We start from the raw sequence: 15,306 nt of genomic DNA, 5'->3' as shown, positions 1-15,306 counted from the left end.
ATTCCAAGTCCTGGTGTCCCCATCCCATTCCTGGTTTCCCTAACCTGCTCCCAGTGTCTCCATCCCACTCCCCGGTGTCCCCATTTCCAATCCAGGTGTCCCCATTCCCATTCCAAGGGTCCCCATTCCCAATTCCCCCTTTCCCCATTGCCATTCCTGGTTCCCAGGGAGGAACTGCCAGATGTCGGAGGAGGAGCCAGAATTTATTGCCCAAAGCAGGAGATTTTCACACCAAAATTTACCCCCGGTGATGTCACCAATGTCCCCGTGATGTCACCAATGTCCATGTGATGTCATCGATGTCCCCGTGATGTCACCGCTGTCATTTCCCCTGCTCGTTTACCTTAAAACCAGCACACCAGGTCTGTGCCCAACGGGGGTCCCTGTGGATCATCCAATGCGGGTCCTCCCATGGCTGATGGAGTTGGAGCAGCGGCCGAAGCTCTTCCCACAGTCGGGGCACTCGGGGCTTCTCTTACCGGTGGGTCCGTTGGTGGGAGGTCAAGGAAGAGCTCTGCGTGAAGCTCTTCCCACACTCCCCACAGTGGAAGGGCCTCTCCCTGATGTGGAGGCGACGGTGGGTGTAGAGGGTGGAGCTGTCCCACATTCCCTACACGTGTAGGGCTGTTCCCCAGTGGGGATGTGCTGGTGGCTGAGCAGCTTGGTGCTTGTGCTGAAGCTCTTCCCACATTCCAAGCACTTGTAGGGCCATTTCCTGGTGTGGATGCAACGGTGTTTGCAAAGGCTGGAGCTGTCCCTGAAGCTCTTCCCACACTCCGCACACGTGTAGGGCCTTTCCCCACTGTGGATCATCTGGTGTCGGAGCAGGTGGGAGCTCTGAGTGAAGCTCTTCCCACATTCCTCACACATGTAGGGCCTTTCCCCACTGTGGATCATCTGGTGTTGGAGCAGGTGGGAGCTCTGATTGAAGCTCTTCCCACACTCCCCACACGTGTAGGGCCTTTCCCCACTGTGGATCATCTGGTGTCGGAGCAGGTGGGAGAGGAGGGTGAAGCTCTTTCCACATTCCGCACACGTGTAGGGCCGTTCCCCAGCGTGGATGCGACGGTGGGTGCGGAGGGTGGAGCTCTGCCTGAAGCTCTTCCCACACTCCCCACATGTGTAGGGCTGTTCCCCACTGTGGATCATCTGGTGGCTGAGGAGGTGGGAGCTCCGTTTGAAGCTCTTCCCACACTCCCCACACGTGTAGGGCCTTTCCCCACTGTGGATGCGACGGTGGTTGCGAAGGTCAGTGCTCTTGCTGAAGCTCTTCCCACATTCCAAACACCTGAAGGGCTTTTCCCTGCTGGGAGGCTGCTCAGGGACCACCAGCTCGCAGCTCCACCTCAAGCTCCGGACGCCTTCCCGGCACACGCTGGCTCTTTCCTCCTCACAGCTCCCTGGGCTGGCTTTGGAGCCCCTCCTGCGGGGGCATCTCTGGCCCTTTTCCTCCCCGCTGCCTTCCTGCGCCGGGGAGCCCTTCAAAACGGCCTCTCCCACCAGGCTCTGCCGCCGGGATTTGTCCTCCGCGCTCTCCGGCCTCACCTCGGGGCCTGGGGCAGGAAGCAACAAGGACACGCAGGGGATTTGCCTCCGGTCCACAGGGAAGCCCAAGGACATCCCCCAACTCCGGCCCTGGCAGGACGGCCACAAAAGACAAAAGACCGACCCAAAGGGGCACTGACTTCCTCCTCACCTGCCTGGGGGGCCCGCGGCATCTTCCTCTTCCTCGCAGCCTCCTCCTCCATCCGCCCAAGCTTTGGGAAGCAGAAATCCTGCTGGGGGGGGAAAAAAGGGGGTGAGTGTGTTGCCCAAGTCCATCTCTGGAACTCACCGGGCATCCTGTGTCCCTGAAAACCTCCAAAACACCAACATTCAGCCCAGAAAAAAAGAAAACAACAAGATTTGGGAAAAATAACCCGCACAAACCCCCCGCAAATTTGCAAAAGATCAAGAGTCGGCAAAAAAAATACTCCAAAATATGAACATTCAGCTCAAAAAAACCCTCCCTGAAGTTCCCCCTCTCTGCTCTCTGCACCTTTACCTTCTGGGCTCTCCCCTCTCTGGGCTGCTGGGGGTCCCGCTTAGGGATGCCGGGGCTTTTGGGGGTCCCAGGGGTCTCTTCTCCCCTCACTCTCTGCTTCAGGGGGCCGGGTTCCCAGACGTTCCCCCTCTCCGCCTTCTCCACTTTCTTGGCCCGGGGATTCCAGGGGTCCCCAATGCCCAGGCTCCCCCTTCTCCGGGACCCCCTTGCAGCCTCCCGGGGCTCCCGGGGCTCCTCCCTCTCCCTGCTCCCCCCTCCAGCATTCCGGGGGTCCCCCAGCTCCGGGATCGCCCCTCTCCGCTCTCCCCACTCCGCGGCTACCGGGGTTCCCCCCCGGCTCTCACGGGGGGCCCCCAAACCGCTCTCGCCCCCCCCGCCATTGCCAAGCGACCGCCAGGACCTTTTGGCTGCTCTACTTTGTGCTCCTGCTCGGCTCCTCCCTCGGCTGGGCCGCCGCTTTTGGCGGGTTTCCTCCTCCGGGATCCACCCCCTGCAGTCCTTCCCCCCCTGGCCCAGCCCCCTTGGGCCCCCCTTGGGCCCCCCTTGGGCCCCCCTTGCCCAATAAGTCTGATTATACAGACAAGCAATTGGTTTTAAGCCACAAAACCCAAATGTAGAACCCAGCACCCTGGGGCATGAACAAAGTGATGTTCCTTGGCCCCCCCCGAGTCCAAAGAAAAGGGAGAGGGAAAAACCTGCTGGTGGGAGAGCTGTTGCAGTCTGGTCAAAAGTGCTGATTGCAGTCCAGTTGAGGGGGGTGGTCTCAGGCTGGTTGAGAGCGGTGAGCTGCAGTCCTCCTCTGGATCCCACGAGTGGGAAAAAGGTTCCGAAACTCCAGGTTTATATATTCTCCAGTTCAGGCAGCAATGCCCAGTCCTCCCCTCAGAGCGGGCATTTCCATAAAAGGATGCTGAGTTTTTCCCTCAGAGCAGGGAATTCCGTAAAAGGATATGAGGATGCTCAGTCCATAAAAGGGTATGAGGGTGCTCAGGACATCCCCCCACCTCGCAGGCCTCTCCTGACAACAGTTCCTGGGAAAATGGCTTGGAAGGCCATAGAATCCACAGTTTTGGGCTACACCCATCCAGTGAGGAATCGGTCCCAGCTGTTCTAACTAGGACACTGTGTCCATCATCGCTGCCATCATCATCATCATCGGCCTCGTGGGAGTCGGTGTCTGGAAGCTCCGATCCGGTAACTCCCGGGATGGGGGTCGGGAAGGGGCACGGATCCGCCCGGCAGCATTCCGGGGATCCTGTGCCACGGGTGCTGATCCCGCTTTCTTTCCATAGGGAAGAGGGAGGGGAATGGATACGACCCCGCGCCCACCAGTGAGTCCCAGCAGCGTGTGTGGATCCAGATCCTCTGGGCAGGGATCCCAGGATGGATGCCGGGATTCCAGAGGGGAATGGGGGCCTAATGGCTGGAGCGGGATTGGAAGGGGATTCCAGCTAAGGGCAGGATTCCAGAGTGGGATCAGGTGCAATTGTGGACTGGGATCAGGGCTGGATTCTGGAGTGGGATTAGGGTAGGATGGATGGAGCAGGATCAGGAGGGAATCCAGAGCAGTTCCTACTCTCCCTGGGCTCCACAGCCGGCTCCATCCCCTGGGATGGGAACAGGGACATGGTGACTCCTTTCCCTGCTCTCATCCCAGCAGGAATCACAGCCTGAGCGATCCCGGAGCTGGATCCGCCCCTTCCCTCTCCCTGTGGAAAGGCAGGAGCTGCTGGTAGAGCTCATCCCGCTGCTCCCACCCACCCCGGCCCCCCTGCGGCTCTTCCCGATGGATCAACTTCCTGCTTTTTCCCGTGTGAAACCCAGGACCACAATTATTCCTGAGGCTTTAATTTGGGTGTGAAAATCTCCTGCTTTGGGCAATAAATCCTGGCTCCCTCCTCCGGCATCCGGCAGTTCCTCTGTGGGAACCAGGAATGGGAATGGGGACAGGGGGGACTGGGATGGGGACATTGGGGAAAGGGATAGGGACACTGGGAGCAGGTTGGGGACAGCAGGAATGGGAATGGGAACTCCAGGAACGGGAATGGGGACATTGGGAGCAGGTTGGAGTCACCAGGAATGGGAATTGGGACAGGGGGAATGGGAATGGAGACATGGGAGACCAGGATAGGGATAGTGGGGACAGGAATGGGGACACTGGGAGCAGGTTGGAACAGCAGGAATTGGGAATGGGGACAGGGATGGGAACCCCAGGAATGGGAATGGGGACAGGGATGGGAGTGGGGACAGGGATGGGAACCCCAGGAATGGGAATGGGGACAGGGATGGGAACGTGTCTCCCCAGGAGTTGGTTCAATACAAAGGTCGGTCCCTGGCTCGAGGCCACGGGAAGCCCCTTCTTTGGGAATGTCTGGGAACCAGGTGTCAGAGGTTTGAAAAGAGGTGTTGGAATTGTTTCCCAGTGTCCTCCCCATTCCCATCGGTGTCTCCCGGGATGGGGTGGGTTGGAGCGGAGCCGCAGGCGCTGGGCAGGGGCAGTGGGGGGAGGGCGGCTCTCGGGGACACCGCGGTGGCCGCGGGGAGGGCGGGGGGTCCTTTGTTCGGGGGGTTTTGGGGTTTGTCCGGGACCGGACAGAGCGGGAGCTGATTTTGGCCACCTTGTTCTCTTTTCCTGAGAGGAAGCTTTTTCCCCCCAGGACACCTCATGGAGAGCAACTGAGAGAGATAGAGATAGAGAGAGCCCGACCCATCTGGGAGCGAGGTGTTCTGCTTTGGGGACTGCCCCTGGGAAAAGGGACTCCTTCACTGCTGGCTGCGGGCACACGGGGCTGCGAGAGCTTTGAACTGCCGGGACAGTTTCTCCCCCCCACCTGGGGATTTGGGACTTTGTTTTGTTTCTTCTGAAAGTTTTTGGTTGCACCATTTGTTGTTTATTCACATTTTGTAAATAGAAGGTTTCTTCTTTTCCACACTTCCACCTGAAGTCTCTTAATTTCTAAGTTGTAATCTTGTTTAACTAAGACCCAGTGCCCTCAGGGGGAGGAGGAGGAAAGGAGACCAAGAGGTGCCGTGGCCACTCAAACTGCAGAGGAACAACCTGTGTCGGTAGCAGTTGCCCCTCTACAGGAGAAATCCAAGACCAAATCAGCTCAGTTAGTGAGGGATGAAGGGGAAGGAGAGCCCTCAGAACAGGAGCAAGAGGCAGGGCCAGAGATAATCACCCAATCCCCATCCCCGGCTGAGCTGATTTTGGGGGGGTCGTGTGTCCCCCTGTACCTGCTTTTGTTCTGACACCAGCCGACTGCTCCCGGTGTTCCCAGTAAAGCTTCCCAATTCTCTGCACTCGCTGGATGTCTATTTTTGGGTTCACCTGAGCTCCCCCCTCCCCCGCAGCCCACGGACCCCCCCGAACCCCCCAGCCCCGGGGCTGCCGCGGGGGCCCCCAACGACCCTCAGCCAATCCCAAAGCGCCCACGCCGCCCGCGCCCAATCCCAGCGCGCCGCGCTGATGACTCATCAGTCGCCGGGAAGACGCCTCGAAAAAAGGGCCCCAACTGCGCCCTCAGCCAAGCCCAGCGCGCCCCAAACCCCCCAAAACGGCGCCGCCCGGCTGGTTTTGGGCTGTCAGCAGCTGTCCGGCGCTGGGCATGGAGCGTGTGCGGGGAGCTGGGGCCGTGCTGGCGGTGCTGGTGGTGCTGGGAGCCCCCCCGGCTGCGGGCGAGGAGCTGTCGGGTGAGCGGGGGGGGCAGGCAGGGGGGTGGGGTGGGAAAGGGGGAAAGAGGGGAGAAAAGAGGGGGTGGGAGCCCCAGAAGTGAGTTGGAGGGGGGTCAGAAGGCCCAGAGTGAGTGGGAGGGTGGTGGGAGCCCCAAAGTGAGGGCGGAGGGGTCTGGGGATTGTGGGGATGGTGGGAAAGGGGTGGGAGAGGGGGGCAAGGGGGTGTGGGAGAGCAGGCAGAGGGGTGCCCTGGGGGTCCCTGGGTGTCCCTTGAGCCCTGGAGCGGTTCCCTGGGGCTCTGGGGGGGTCGGATCTGCATTGGAGGGTCCCCAACCCCCCTGTCCATCCTCGGGGGGCTGATGGGGGGGTTCCCCCCCAGCCAAGAGCCGGTGCTGGGGCGTCCGTGGGGCAGAGGGGGGTGGGAAAGGGGGGTCCGGGGTGGCCCCCTGAGCTCCCACCCTGTTGTGGGGGGCTGGAGGATTCTGGGGAGTGGTATGGGGCACCCCCTGACCCGTGTCCTGCACACACAGGGGTGTTCCAGTTTATGGCAAAGTCTGAGTGTTACTTCATCAACGGCACCGAGCGGGTGAGGTACATGGAGAGGCACATCTACAACCGGGAGCAGTTCGTGCACTTCGACAGCGTTTGGGGGTCTATGTGGGGGACACCCCGCGTGGGGAGAAGATTGCCAGGGACTGGAACAGCAACCAGGTATGGATGGAGATCATGCGGGATTTTGTGCAAACATACTGTGGGTACAACTATGAGGTGTCCACCCCGTTCCTGGTGAACCGCAGAGGTGAGCGTGGGGCAGAGCGGGTCCCCTCGGGCCCTGCCCCGGGAATGACCCTGGAGCCCCTCAAACCCTCCCTGGCAATTACGCCAGACCCCTCAGCCCCCCATGTGCCTGTCTCGAGTCTTTTTGCCCTATCCCAGTTCTTCCCAGTTCTTCCCAGTCCATCTCATTTCTTCCCAGACCACTCCAGTGCTCCCCAGTCCACCCCAGTCCATCCCAGTCTCTCCCAGTGCCCCCCCGCGTCTCCACCCCGCTGGGGCCACCGAGCTCACGCCCCTCAGCCAATCCCAGCGCGTCTCTCTGATGACGCTCCAGTTGCCAGGCAGACCCAAACCAAAGAGTTTCCTCCCAGTCCTGCTCGCTTCCTTCCCAGTCCTGACCAGTCATTCCCAGTCCATCTCACTCCATTCCCAGACCCTCTTGATCCACTCTGAGACCCTCTCAGTCCATTCCCAGTCGTTCTCACTTCACTCCCACATCTCCCAGCTCTCTCCCCAGTGTCCCCCAGCCCATCCTCTTCTACCTCAGTCTATTCCCAGACCCTCCCAAGGCCATCCAAATCCCTACCAATGTCCTACAAGCCCTCTCCCCTCCCTCCCAGTGCCCCCCAGCTCAGCCCAGTGTCTCCCCCATCCCTCCCAGTGCCCCCCAGCATGTCCATCTCGCTGGTGCCGTCGAGCTCCCAGCCCGGCCCCGGCCGCCTGCTCTGCTCCGGGATGGATTTCTACCCTGCGCCGGTGCAGGTGAGGTGGTTCCAGGATGGGCAGGAGCTGCCGGAGCACGTGGTGGCCACCAACGTGGTCCCCAACGGGGACTGGAGCTGCCAGGTGCTGGTGATGCTGGAAATCCCCCCCCGGCGCGGGGTCACCTACAGCTGCCAGGTGGAGCACGTCAGCCTGGAGCACCCCCTCAGCCGGCACTGGGGTACGGCCCGGCCCCCCCAGCACCGGGGGCACACTGGCAGGGGGGCTGGGGGGGAAAGGGGGCAACTGGGAGGGAGACTGGGGGGAACGGGAAGGTGTTCGAGGTAAATGGAGAGGGTGAGAAGGACGTTGATGAGTGCTGGGGGCAGCTGGTAAGGAGTTCAGGGGAAACTGGATGGGATGGGATGGAGGCTGGGGGGTCTTGGGGTGACCAGGAGGCGGTTGAGGAAGTTGGAGGGGGGGGCTGGGAAGGGACTGGGAGAGATCCAGGGGGGTCCTGGGGGTGATGGGAAGGGGGGTTACCAGGTCATAAAGGGGCTCAAGTGGGTTCCCACATACGCTTGGAAGGGACTGGTAGGAGGTTTCAGGAGGTGCTGGGTGGGCTGGGGGAGAGCGGGCCGGGCTCTGTGGGGTGCCAGGTGGTGCGTGGGAGGAGGTTTTGGGGGTGCTGACCCCCCCTGGCTCCCCCCAGAGATGCCACCGGACACCGTCCGCAGCAAGATCCTGGTGGGGGTCGGGGGCTTCGTCTTGGGCTTGGTCTTCCTGGCGCTGGGGCTCGGCTTCTACCTGCGGGAGAAGGTAAAGGGGGGTCCCCAAATGGGGGTCGTGGCCCCCCCCTTGTTCTCCCACAGCCTCTGTGCCCCCCCTGACCCCCACCCCACTCTCACCCCCTTTTCTCTCCCCACAGAGCTCCTGAGCCGACGGCGGCCGCAGCCCCTCCCCGTGGCCTCGGGCCCAGCCTGGACCCCCCAGTCCATCCCCATGATGAGTTTGGGGGGTCGTGTGTCCCCCCAAGACCTGCTTTTATTCTGACCCCAGACGGCTGTTCCCAGTGTTCCCAGTAAAGCTTCCCAGTTCTCCCCAGTCCCTGTTATTGGGGGGCAGTGAGGGCAGGGGGGAGAAGATCCCTGTCACAGCTTTACTTCTTCTAAAAAACCAAGCAGGAATTTTTCTTTGCCCTGCCCCACTGGAAAAGAAAGATGTTCAGTGGGGGAGGGGGCTTTGCCTTGGGTGACTCACACCCACAAAAGAACTGGCCCAGCCCACATTGCAGGTTGGGAGCCCTCAGAAGGCTCTGGGGGGGTGGAGTTTTTTGCTTTCTCCTGGGCAAAGGGCAAGGCCCTTCACTTTGGCCTTAACTCAGGCCAGGGGTGTGTTGGAGAGGCTCCGAGGTCCTTTTGTTCTTGGCCTGCTCATCTGGCTGTTTGCTGGTTCCCGTTTGCCTTCGTTTCCTGCGCCCTGTTCTGCCCCCAGCCCGGACCTGCTCGGACTTCACGGGACAGGTTTGACCCCCCTAGAGAGGAACCTTTGGGGAGGAGGTCGCCCTTTCCCTCCTCCGCTCCCGTGTTGGCAGTGGCGTGTGTTCATTGGCCAAAAGGGGGAATTCCCAGCCACAGCCAGCCACAGACAGCGGGAGTTTCGTGGGAAGAGCCCCTTCTTAACCTTTTCCTTTTTTTCCCCCATTTTCCCCTTTTCCCTCCTCGCTTTGGGGGAATCTCCATTGGCGGTCCAACAGGTCCAACAGGAAGGGGATTTTTGGCTACAGGATCATTGTTTGGTTGGTTTTATGTTCTTTTGTTCTTCTGCTAATACACAGATATCCTTTAATAAAGAGCTGTTATTTTTCCTTTTTCCATACTTCCTCAACTGGAATCTCTTAATTTCCAATTTACAGTTGCTTAGAGGGAGGAGTTTGGTTTTCCTCATAACTCATCCCCCTTAGCAAAACACTTCAGTCTCATCCAACTGAGACACAGGTGCTGCCCCATGCTCCTGCCCTTGCCATTGCACATCCCCACATCCCAGAGCCCCAGCAAGAGCCCTGAGGAATGAGGCAGGCACAGGATCTCCCTTCCCATGGCTGGGGGTCAGGCCTTGGCCCTTTGCAAGAACAAAACAAAGCCAGATTTATTCAGCATCACAGACCCTGGGACTTTGCTTGTCCCCACCTGTCATCACTGCCTCCAGTTTTCGGCTCTAACTGGAAGCAGGGGACAATTTCTGAGTGCTGGCCCTCAGTGGGACCCATTAACGCCAGGAGAAACTGTGGACTTGGATCTGACTTGGAATTTTTCAGAGGTTTCTTTAACTTGCTCTTTGTCTGATGTTCAGGGACTCATCCCCAACCCCCTGAGGGTCATTCAGTGCCTGGGGCTGTGTCTGTGCTGCTGAGCTGGGCCGGGCTCCTGGCACACAGGGAGCTCCTGGCAAGCGGGCAGCGCTGCAGAGAGACAACTCTGCCCAGGAGCAGCTCCTCTGCACAGCCCAGCAGGGCTGAGGGCACTGCCAGGGCAGCTCAGGGACACCAGCAGGGCACAGACAGAGCTTCAAGGGGCTCAGGGTTGGGAGGGTGACTGAGAGCTCCCTGCAGGAGGAATCTTGGCAGGGCTGCACACGGGCAGTCTGGGGCTGCAGGGCAGTGCAGAGACAGCTCCTGGAGGCATCTCCTAAAGCTGGCCCAGCCCCAGCCGATGGAATGGGTGAGGAGGGGGCTGTTGGGGGGCACTTTGGAAGAGCTGTGAAGCCGGGGGTGCAACCAGGGGTGCCCAGGGCTGTGGGGCAGAGCAGGGTCCGGCAGCCCAGGGCACTGCTGGGCAGGGACTCTGCTGCCTGCCAGGGGCAGCTCTCAGCTGGCCCAGGGAGCTGCTCCAGGGCTGGGGAGAAGGGCTGTGGGCAAGGAGCAAACCCCAATTGACAGGGGAAGGCAGGGCAGGGCCCTTCTGCTGTCGAGACGGTGCAGCACATGTCAGGAATGATCACAGCTCCAAATGACTGCTGGGGGTTTCTAAGAGGAATTTTCAGGAAATGCAGCAAGGCAGGGTGTATCGGGGAGGGGTTACTGTATCAGGGAAGTCCGATATATACAGACATGAAAAACGGACACCGTTGCTAGCTCAACAAAAAAACCCCAATATTTATTACAAAAGATGGCCAAAAAAAAAATGAACAAACCCAAAAGGAGGAAGGAGGAGAGAAATAAGCCCCCAGTTACCCAGCTGTTGCCCATAAAGTTCTCTTACCGACCTAGCAGGCCTATAATTACCCAGAGCAGAAGCTGCATCCTCGGAGAGTCAGTAAGTTCACAAACTGGCAGGCGGCCCTGCCAAAGGCAGCATTGTCCTTGGTGTGAAGTTAGCTCTCCCCAAGAAAGCACTCTCTACTTTTATACAATTAACTGAGTGGCCACCACCTCCCAGGAGTGGCCAGCACTGCCCAGCCCGAGGCCCTCAGTCCCACCCCCGGTTATGTCAGTGCATCTCTTCTGCAACGTGAGAACGTGGGAAATCCCCTCACGCACGCGCAGTGTGCTTTGGGGGTCTTTCTTAACTGAGTCTGGGGCCGAACCTTCCTCCCCTCCTCATCACTTCCCCCTTCAAATGCCCTTGGAGGACAACTAGCCAATCACAGAACACCAATTAAAACAGTTTATACACAAGTTCTCCCTCCAAGGACGAATTCACTGTTTTATCAGTGAACTTGTCAGGGAGAATATAAACTCCTGCAGGTGGCTGGGGCCAAACACAGACCAAAAGTATCAGCATAAATTCCCCCTAGTACAGATAGGCAAGCGCAGGGAAAGCCACACCTGCGCAGAAGAGATGCACTGACATAACCAAGGGGTGGGACTGAGGGCCTCGGGCTGGGCAGTGCTGGCCACACCTGCCAAGGTTGAGGTCACTCAATTAATTGTATAAAAGCAGATAGCTCTTTTTTTGGAGGGGAGCAACACATCAAGGACAACGTTGCCTTTGGCAGGGACACCTGCCAGTCTGTGAACTTACTGACTCTCCAAGGATGCAGCTTCTGCCATTGGTAATTAAAGGCATTCTAGGTCAGTGAGATAACTTTATGGTCAACAACTGGGTGACTGGGGGAGGTCATGCTAGGGGCTTATTTCTCTCTTCCTTCCTCTCCTTTGGGTGTGTTTGTTTTGTTGGCCACCTCTTGGTAATAAATATCAGTTTTGTTGAGCTTTCAACGGTGTCATGGTTTCAGCTTCAGTATGATCCGAACCCCTCCCCAACACAGCCAGCAAAAGGGACGGTGCGTTGACAGGCCCAGCTCTCTGCAAGAAAAATTGAGGGCTCTGAGCCAGAGAGGGGATGAGAGCCGGGTACAGGCTTGGGAATTGCCAGGAGGGCTTTTGAAAGGAGCGTAGGGGAAAGGGATGTCTAAGAACAAGTCCCTTAGGAGAGGGAAGCAGAGAGGCTGAGTTTTGACCCCATGTCATGGTTTGAGATAGCCCCAAAAATCCTAATTCCCTAGTCTAAGCCCCCTCCCACATCTCAACCTAATGTGAGATGGGTTTTTCCAGACAAAAACACAGCCAGACTCAAAGTGGGGGAAAGGGAATGTATTACAATGGCTGTACAAATAAATACTATAACACATTATACACACGATCACAACTATCTCTACCATGACATATAGTATTTACAATGGACCAGATCTCTTCTCCCCTCCAAATAAAAGTCCAGGAGGGAAAGAAGGACAGATCCCTTCCAGTCCGTAAGCAGCAGCATCTTCTAAGGCAGCAGGTTCTCCTCATCTCATGCATGCAGCAGCTGTGGCTGGCTTTCTGCCAGCACTCACGAGGGAGGTATCCAAGCTCCCTCAGCCCCCTTGATGCAGGCAACGGGGTCTTCCGTGGGCTTCGTAACCCCAGACAAGGTCGTTTCACCACGTCATATCACGAAGACACAGGGGGGTCTTCGTGATGGTCTGGTATCTCCAGGAGACTCAAGCTCCTTGCAGGGCCTCTGTGCCACTGCCTCAGGCTGCCACCGTGGCAGCAGTGCGAGGGGGGGAAAAGCCAGGGTCGCCCCCCCCCTCTCTGCATTCCTCTCCGTCCCAGTCCAGCTTCCCAGGACGCTCTGAGCTTCTCAGCTCCTCTCTCTCTCCGCTGCTGCATGTCCAAAACTGCTCTCCAAAATAGGAGTCCATCTCCCTCTTATTCTCAGAGGGATCTCAAAGGAGTTTTGGGGGATCTGGTATCAGTTCTTACCCTAAACTCTGTCTCTCTGCTGCTAGCTCTCTTTCTTCGGACAGCACTGTGTCTCTCCGGCTTGGCTGTAATGCCTGTGCTGCTTCGGTTCAGTTCTTATCTGTCCTGGCTCTTAGCCAGGAGTCTCCGGACGCAGTGTCTCTGCTTTCTGCTCTGTCTCTGCTGCCCACGGAGAAAACATCTCCCGGCTTAACTACAGACACTTAGTCCAGTCTAGCACTGCTCCAAGTCTCTGCAGTCCCCCCCAGCCAGGGGCTGGGAGGCCCCAGAGGCCCCAAGGGGCTCAGAGCCCCTTCCTCGTGGCTCTACAACATGGCCACCTCTCCACAACAACCAAAACTACAACTCATCTCTTCCGTTTGCTTGTGATATGTTTACATTTTTTGCAGGAGCGCCCATTGGATAGAACTCCAAAACTTCCAGGGGTTTCCACCCCTTGGGGTCTACCACTTTTCCTAGCCTCTGGGGGAAAACAAGATCCAAACCACTACACCCCAGCACAAAGGTGTGCAGGGCAGAACAGAGAATATGCCCATATAAAATTCTTGTGCGTCCGTCTTTGCAGTTCTGACAGGCACTTCTTGTCACAGCCTGTCCTCTCCATTCCAGAATAGGCCCTGGCAACCAAAGAACCAACACCCCACACCATAGTGCAGACCAACCCATGTGCTTTGGGCCCTTTTGTTGTCCTATCCATTCTGGCCTATCCTCTCCATTCCGGAATAGCCTCTGGAAACCAAAGAACCAAGCCCCCACCACGTGACAGTTCAACACCATCCATGTGCCAAGGGCTCCTTTGTGGTGTCACAGCCTGTCCTCTCCATTCCGGAATGGGCCCTGGCAACCAAAGAACCAACGCCCTACAACCCCAAAGTGAAGCCCCACCCATGTGCCAAGGGCCCTCTTGTGATGTCACAGCCTATCCCCTCCATTCCAGAATGGCTGCTGGAAACCAAAACACCAATGTCTCACAGCCCCTAGTGCAGCCCAACCCATGTGCCATGGGCCCCTTTGTGATGTCATGGCCTGTCCTCTCCATTCTGGAATAGCCCCTGGAGACCAAAGAACCAACACCCCACAAGGTCAGAATGCAGCCCCACCCGTGTGCCATGGGCCCCTTTGTGATGTCACAGCCTGTCCTCTCCATTCTGGAATAGCCCCTGGAAACCAAAGAACCAACACCTCACACCCCCACAGTGCAGCCCCACCTGTCTGCCACGGGACTCTTTGGGATGTCACGGCCTTTCCCCCAGGAAAGAAAGCCTGGAACCTTCGGGTTTCAGATGCAGTTGGGGGCCACCCTGGGCACTCCATGGGCAGCAAGAACTTTCTGTCCTGGCCCTTTTTGTCTGGCAGGAATCTCCAGCTGTGTTCAGTTTGGGCAGTCAGACTGGCAATTTCAGCACAGGGCTCCTGCAAGTGAACGACAGCCCTTCCCTCCAGGAAAGAAACCTCTTACCCTCGGTCTCTTCTCCTGTTCCCTAAAACACAACCTGCAGGGGAGCTTTCTGGGATCTCTTCTCTTGGGAATTGGGAAGATAGACCCACTCCCATGTTTAACACCTCAGGCAAAACCACCCTTTGAACACCTTTCCCAACCCTCGCCAACCTTTCCCAAAGCCCAGATTTTACAGGTGTCCTGTAATTCTGGCCCAATCTCACCCAAGCCCACAAACCATGACAGAAACCTCTCAGCCTCACGCTGCGTCCTTCCCATTGCTGTGCCTTATGTGCAGGCAAAAGGCCTTAAAATCAAGTCCCCAAAATTCATGGCCTGTTCTTTTTCCCAGAAAAGAAGGCGTGGTGAACTCTCCAGACCAGGGAACTGGAAGATCTCCCCAAAACTCCTTTGGTACACGCTGCAGGGCCAACGATTCCTCTGCTCTGCCCTGTCGGCGCTGCTTTGTCTCATCTGGGTCCCCAGAAACTGTTGGCAAAAGCCGGGGAATAAAATCTCTGAGCAGTTGGTTGGGTTCCAGAGGTGACCCTACTTCATTCAGCACTGAAGGGACACAGCAATTGCTCTCTGACACATGTACATCAGTTCTCAAAACTCTTAACAATTTCTACATTTTAGCAGACAAAGGAATTCCTGTCCATTGGCTTACCAGTTCTCTGCAGGAATTCTTATTCTGTCTTCTATTGGTTCTTGATTTCTCACTTTGCATGATACTTAGTCCACAGTTTTTGTCCTTTTCTTGTCTTTTCCCTGGATAGAGAGAGCCTCAGTAACTGTCTGTGTTAGTTTTGTCTTCATCTCTGGTTTCTCTAAGGGTCTTTGTGGTTCAGAAATTCTGCCTTCTTGGTGTCCAGGTCTCAAAAATAGATTTCTCTGCCAGGTCTCTGACCACTGAAATATGGCAGGCCTTAAACTTTTACTTTGTTTTTCTAACAAATGGCCATGGGCCAGAACTTGTCCATCATCCATTGTCTATTGCCCCCATTCAATCTCCTGCCAGCAGTTTCTCCCCACTGCTGGGTGGGCTCCTTTGCCAAGCACTAGAACTTGTTGGGGAACAGGCCCAGTCCTGTTGCCTATTTTTCGTGGGGATGTGCAGGAGGGCATTGAGTCTTCCAGGAGCAAATTGGCAGAGGACCCCAAGCTGGCTTGCAGTGTGGATGTGCTGGAGGGCAGGAAGGCTGTGCAGAGGGACCTGGACAGGCTGGACCTCTGGGCCGAGCCCGTGGGCATGAGGTTCAAGAGTGCCTTTGGTGCCTTTGGGGCCTCTGGCCACAAGAACCCCCTGCAGCTCCAGGCCGGGGATCATCCTGGGAGCAGCTGGGCCCCTGCTGGGGTCATACTGGGATCATCCTGGGATCTTACAGGGAGCAACTGGGTCAATCCTAGGGGCAACTGGTACCA

General features: G+C 57.6%; 2 protein-coding genes and 1 long non-coding RNA gene across 5 annotated transcripts; 2 read left to right on the top strand and 1 right to left on the bottom strand.

Moving 5' to 3' along the window:
- Positions 1-249: 249 nt before the first annotated feature.
- On the bottom strand, positions 250-2,874 carry LOC135408105 (zinc finger protein 239-like). Of its 2 annotated transcripts, XM_064643449.1 has the most exons (3): positions 2,740-2,874; positions 1,697-1,775; positions 250-1,553 (listed from the first exon to the last, which is right to left on the bottom strand). In XM_064643449.1, exons 2-3 carry the CDS (start codon positions 1,746-1,748, stop codon positions 502-504), a joined length of 1,104 nt encoding a protein of 367 aa, XP_064499519.1. In that variant the 5' UTR covers positions 1,749-1,775; positions 2,740-2,874; the 3' UTR covers positions 250-501. The 2 variants fall into 2 exon arrangements, with proteins under 2 accessions (XP_064499519.1, XP_064499518.1); XM_064643448.1 differs by lacking the exon at positions 2,740-2,874 and having other exon boundaries at positions 1,697-2,244.
- A 258-nt stretch (positions 2,875-3,132) lies between these two features.
- Positions 3,133-3,942, top strand: LOC135408110 (uncharacterized). Of its 2 annotated transcripts, none has more exons than XR_010427248.1 (3): positions 3,133-3,238; positions 3,337-3,375; positions 3,705-3,942. It is a non-coding gene; the product is annotated as an uncharacterized LOC135408110 (long non-coding RNA). The 2 variants fall into 2 exon arrangements; XR_010427247.1 differs by having other exon boundaries at positions 3,702-3,942.
- Positions 3,943-5,466: 1,524 nt separating this feature from the next.
- LOC135408104 (class II histocompatibility antigen, B-L beta chain-like) lies at positions 5,467-8,224 on the top strand. Its single transcript, XM_064643447.1, is given in 6 exon segments — positions 5,467-5,737; positions 6,250-6,360; positions 6,363-6,518; positions 7,158-7,439; positions 7,911-8,017; positions 8,127-8,224. Coding segments are annotated over 6 exon segments (750 nt in total). The 5' UTR covers positions 5,467-5,652; the 3' UTR covers positions 8,136-8,224.
- The last annotated feature ends 7,082 nt before the right edge of the window (positions 8,225-15,306 follow it).

Source organism: Pseudopipra pipra, unplaced genomic scaffold (assembly GCF_036250125.1).
Source record: "Pseudopipra pipra isolate bDixPip1 unplaced genomic scaffold, bDixPip1.hap1 HAP1_SCAFFOLD_182, whole genome shotgun sequence".
NCBI lineage: Eukaryota > Metazoa > Chordata > Aves > Passeriformes > Pipridae > Pseudopipra > Pseudopipra pipra.
Note: the sequence above shows the minus strand (reverse complement) of the source record. Positions and strands in the feature narration are given on the sequence as shown.

What these genes read in the sequence shown, in the direction of transcription:
- LOC135408105 (XM_064643448.1), bottom strand. Translation starts at nt 1,841, where the DNA reads ATGCCCGGTGAGTTCCAGAGATGGACTTGGGCAACACACTCACCCCCT. An exon ending in GCCGCGGGCCCCCCAGGCAG is followed by an intron (nt 1,554 to 1,696) that starts GTGAGGAGGAAG and finishes TTCCTGCCCCAG; the next exon opens with GCCCCGAGGTGAGGCCGGAG.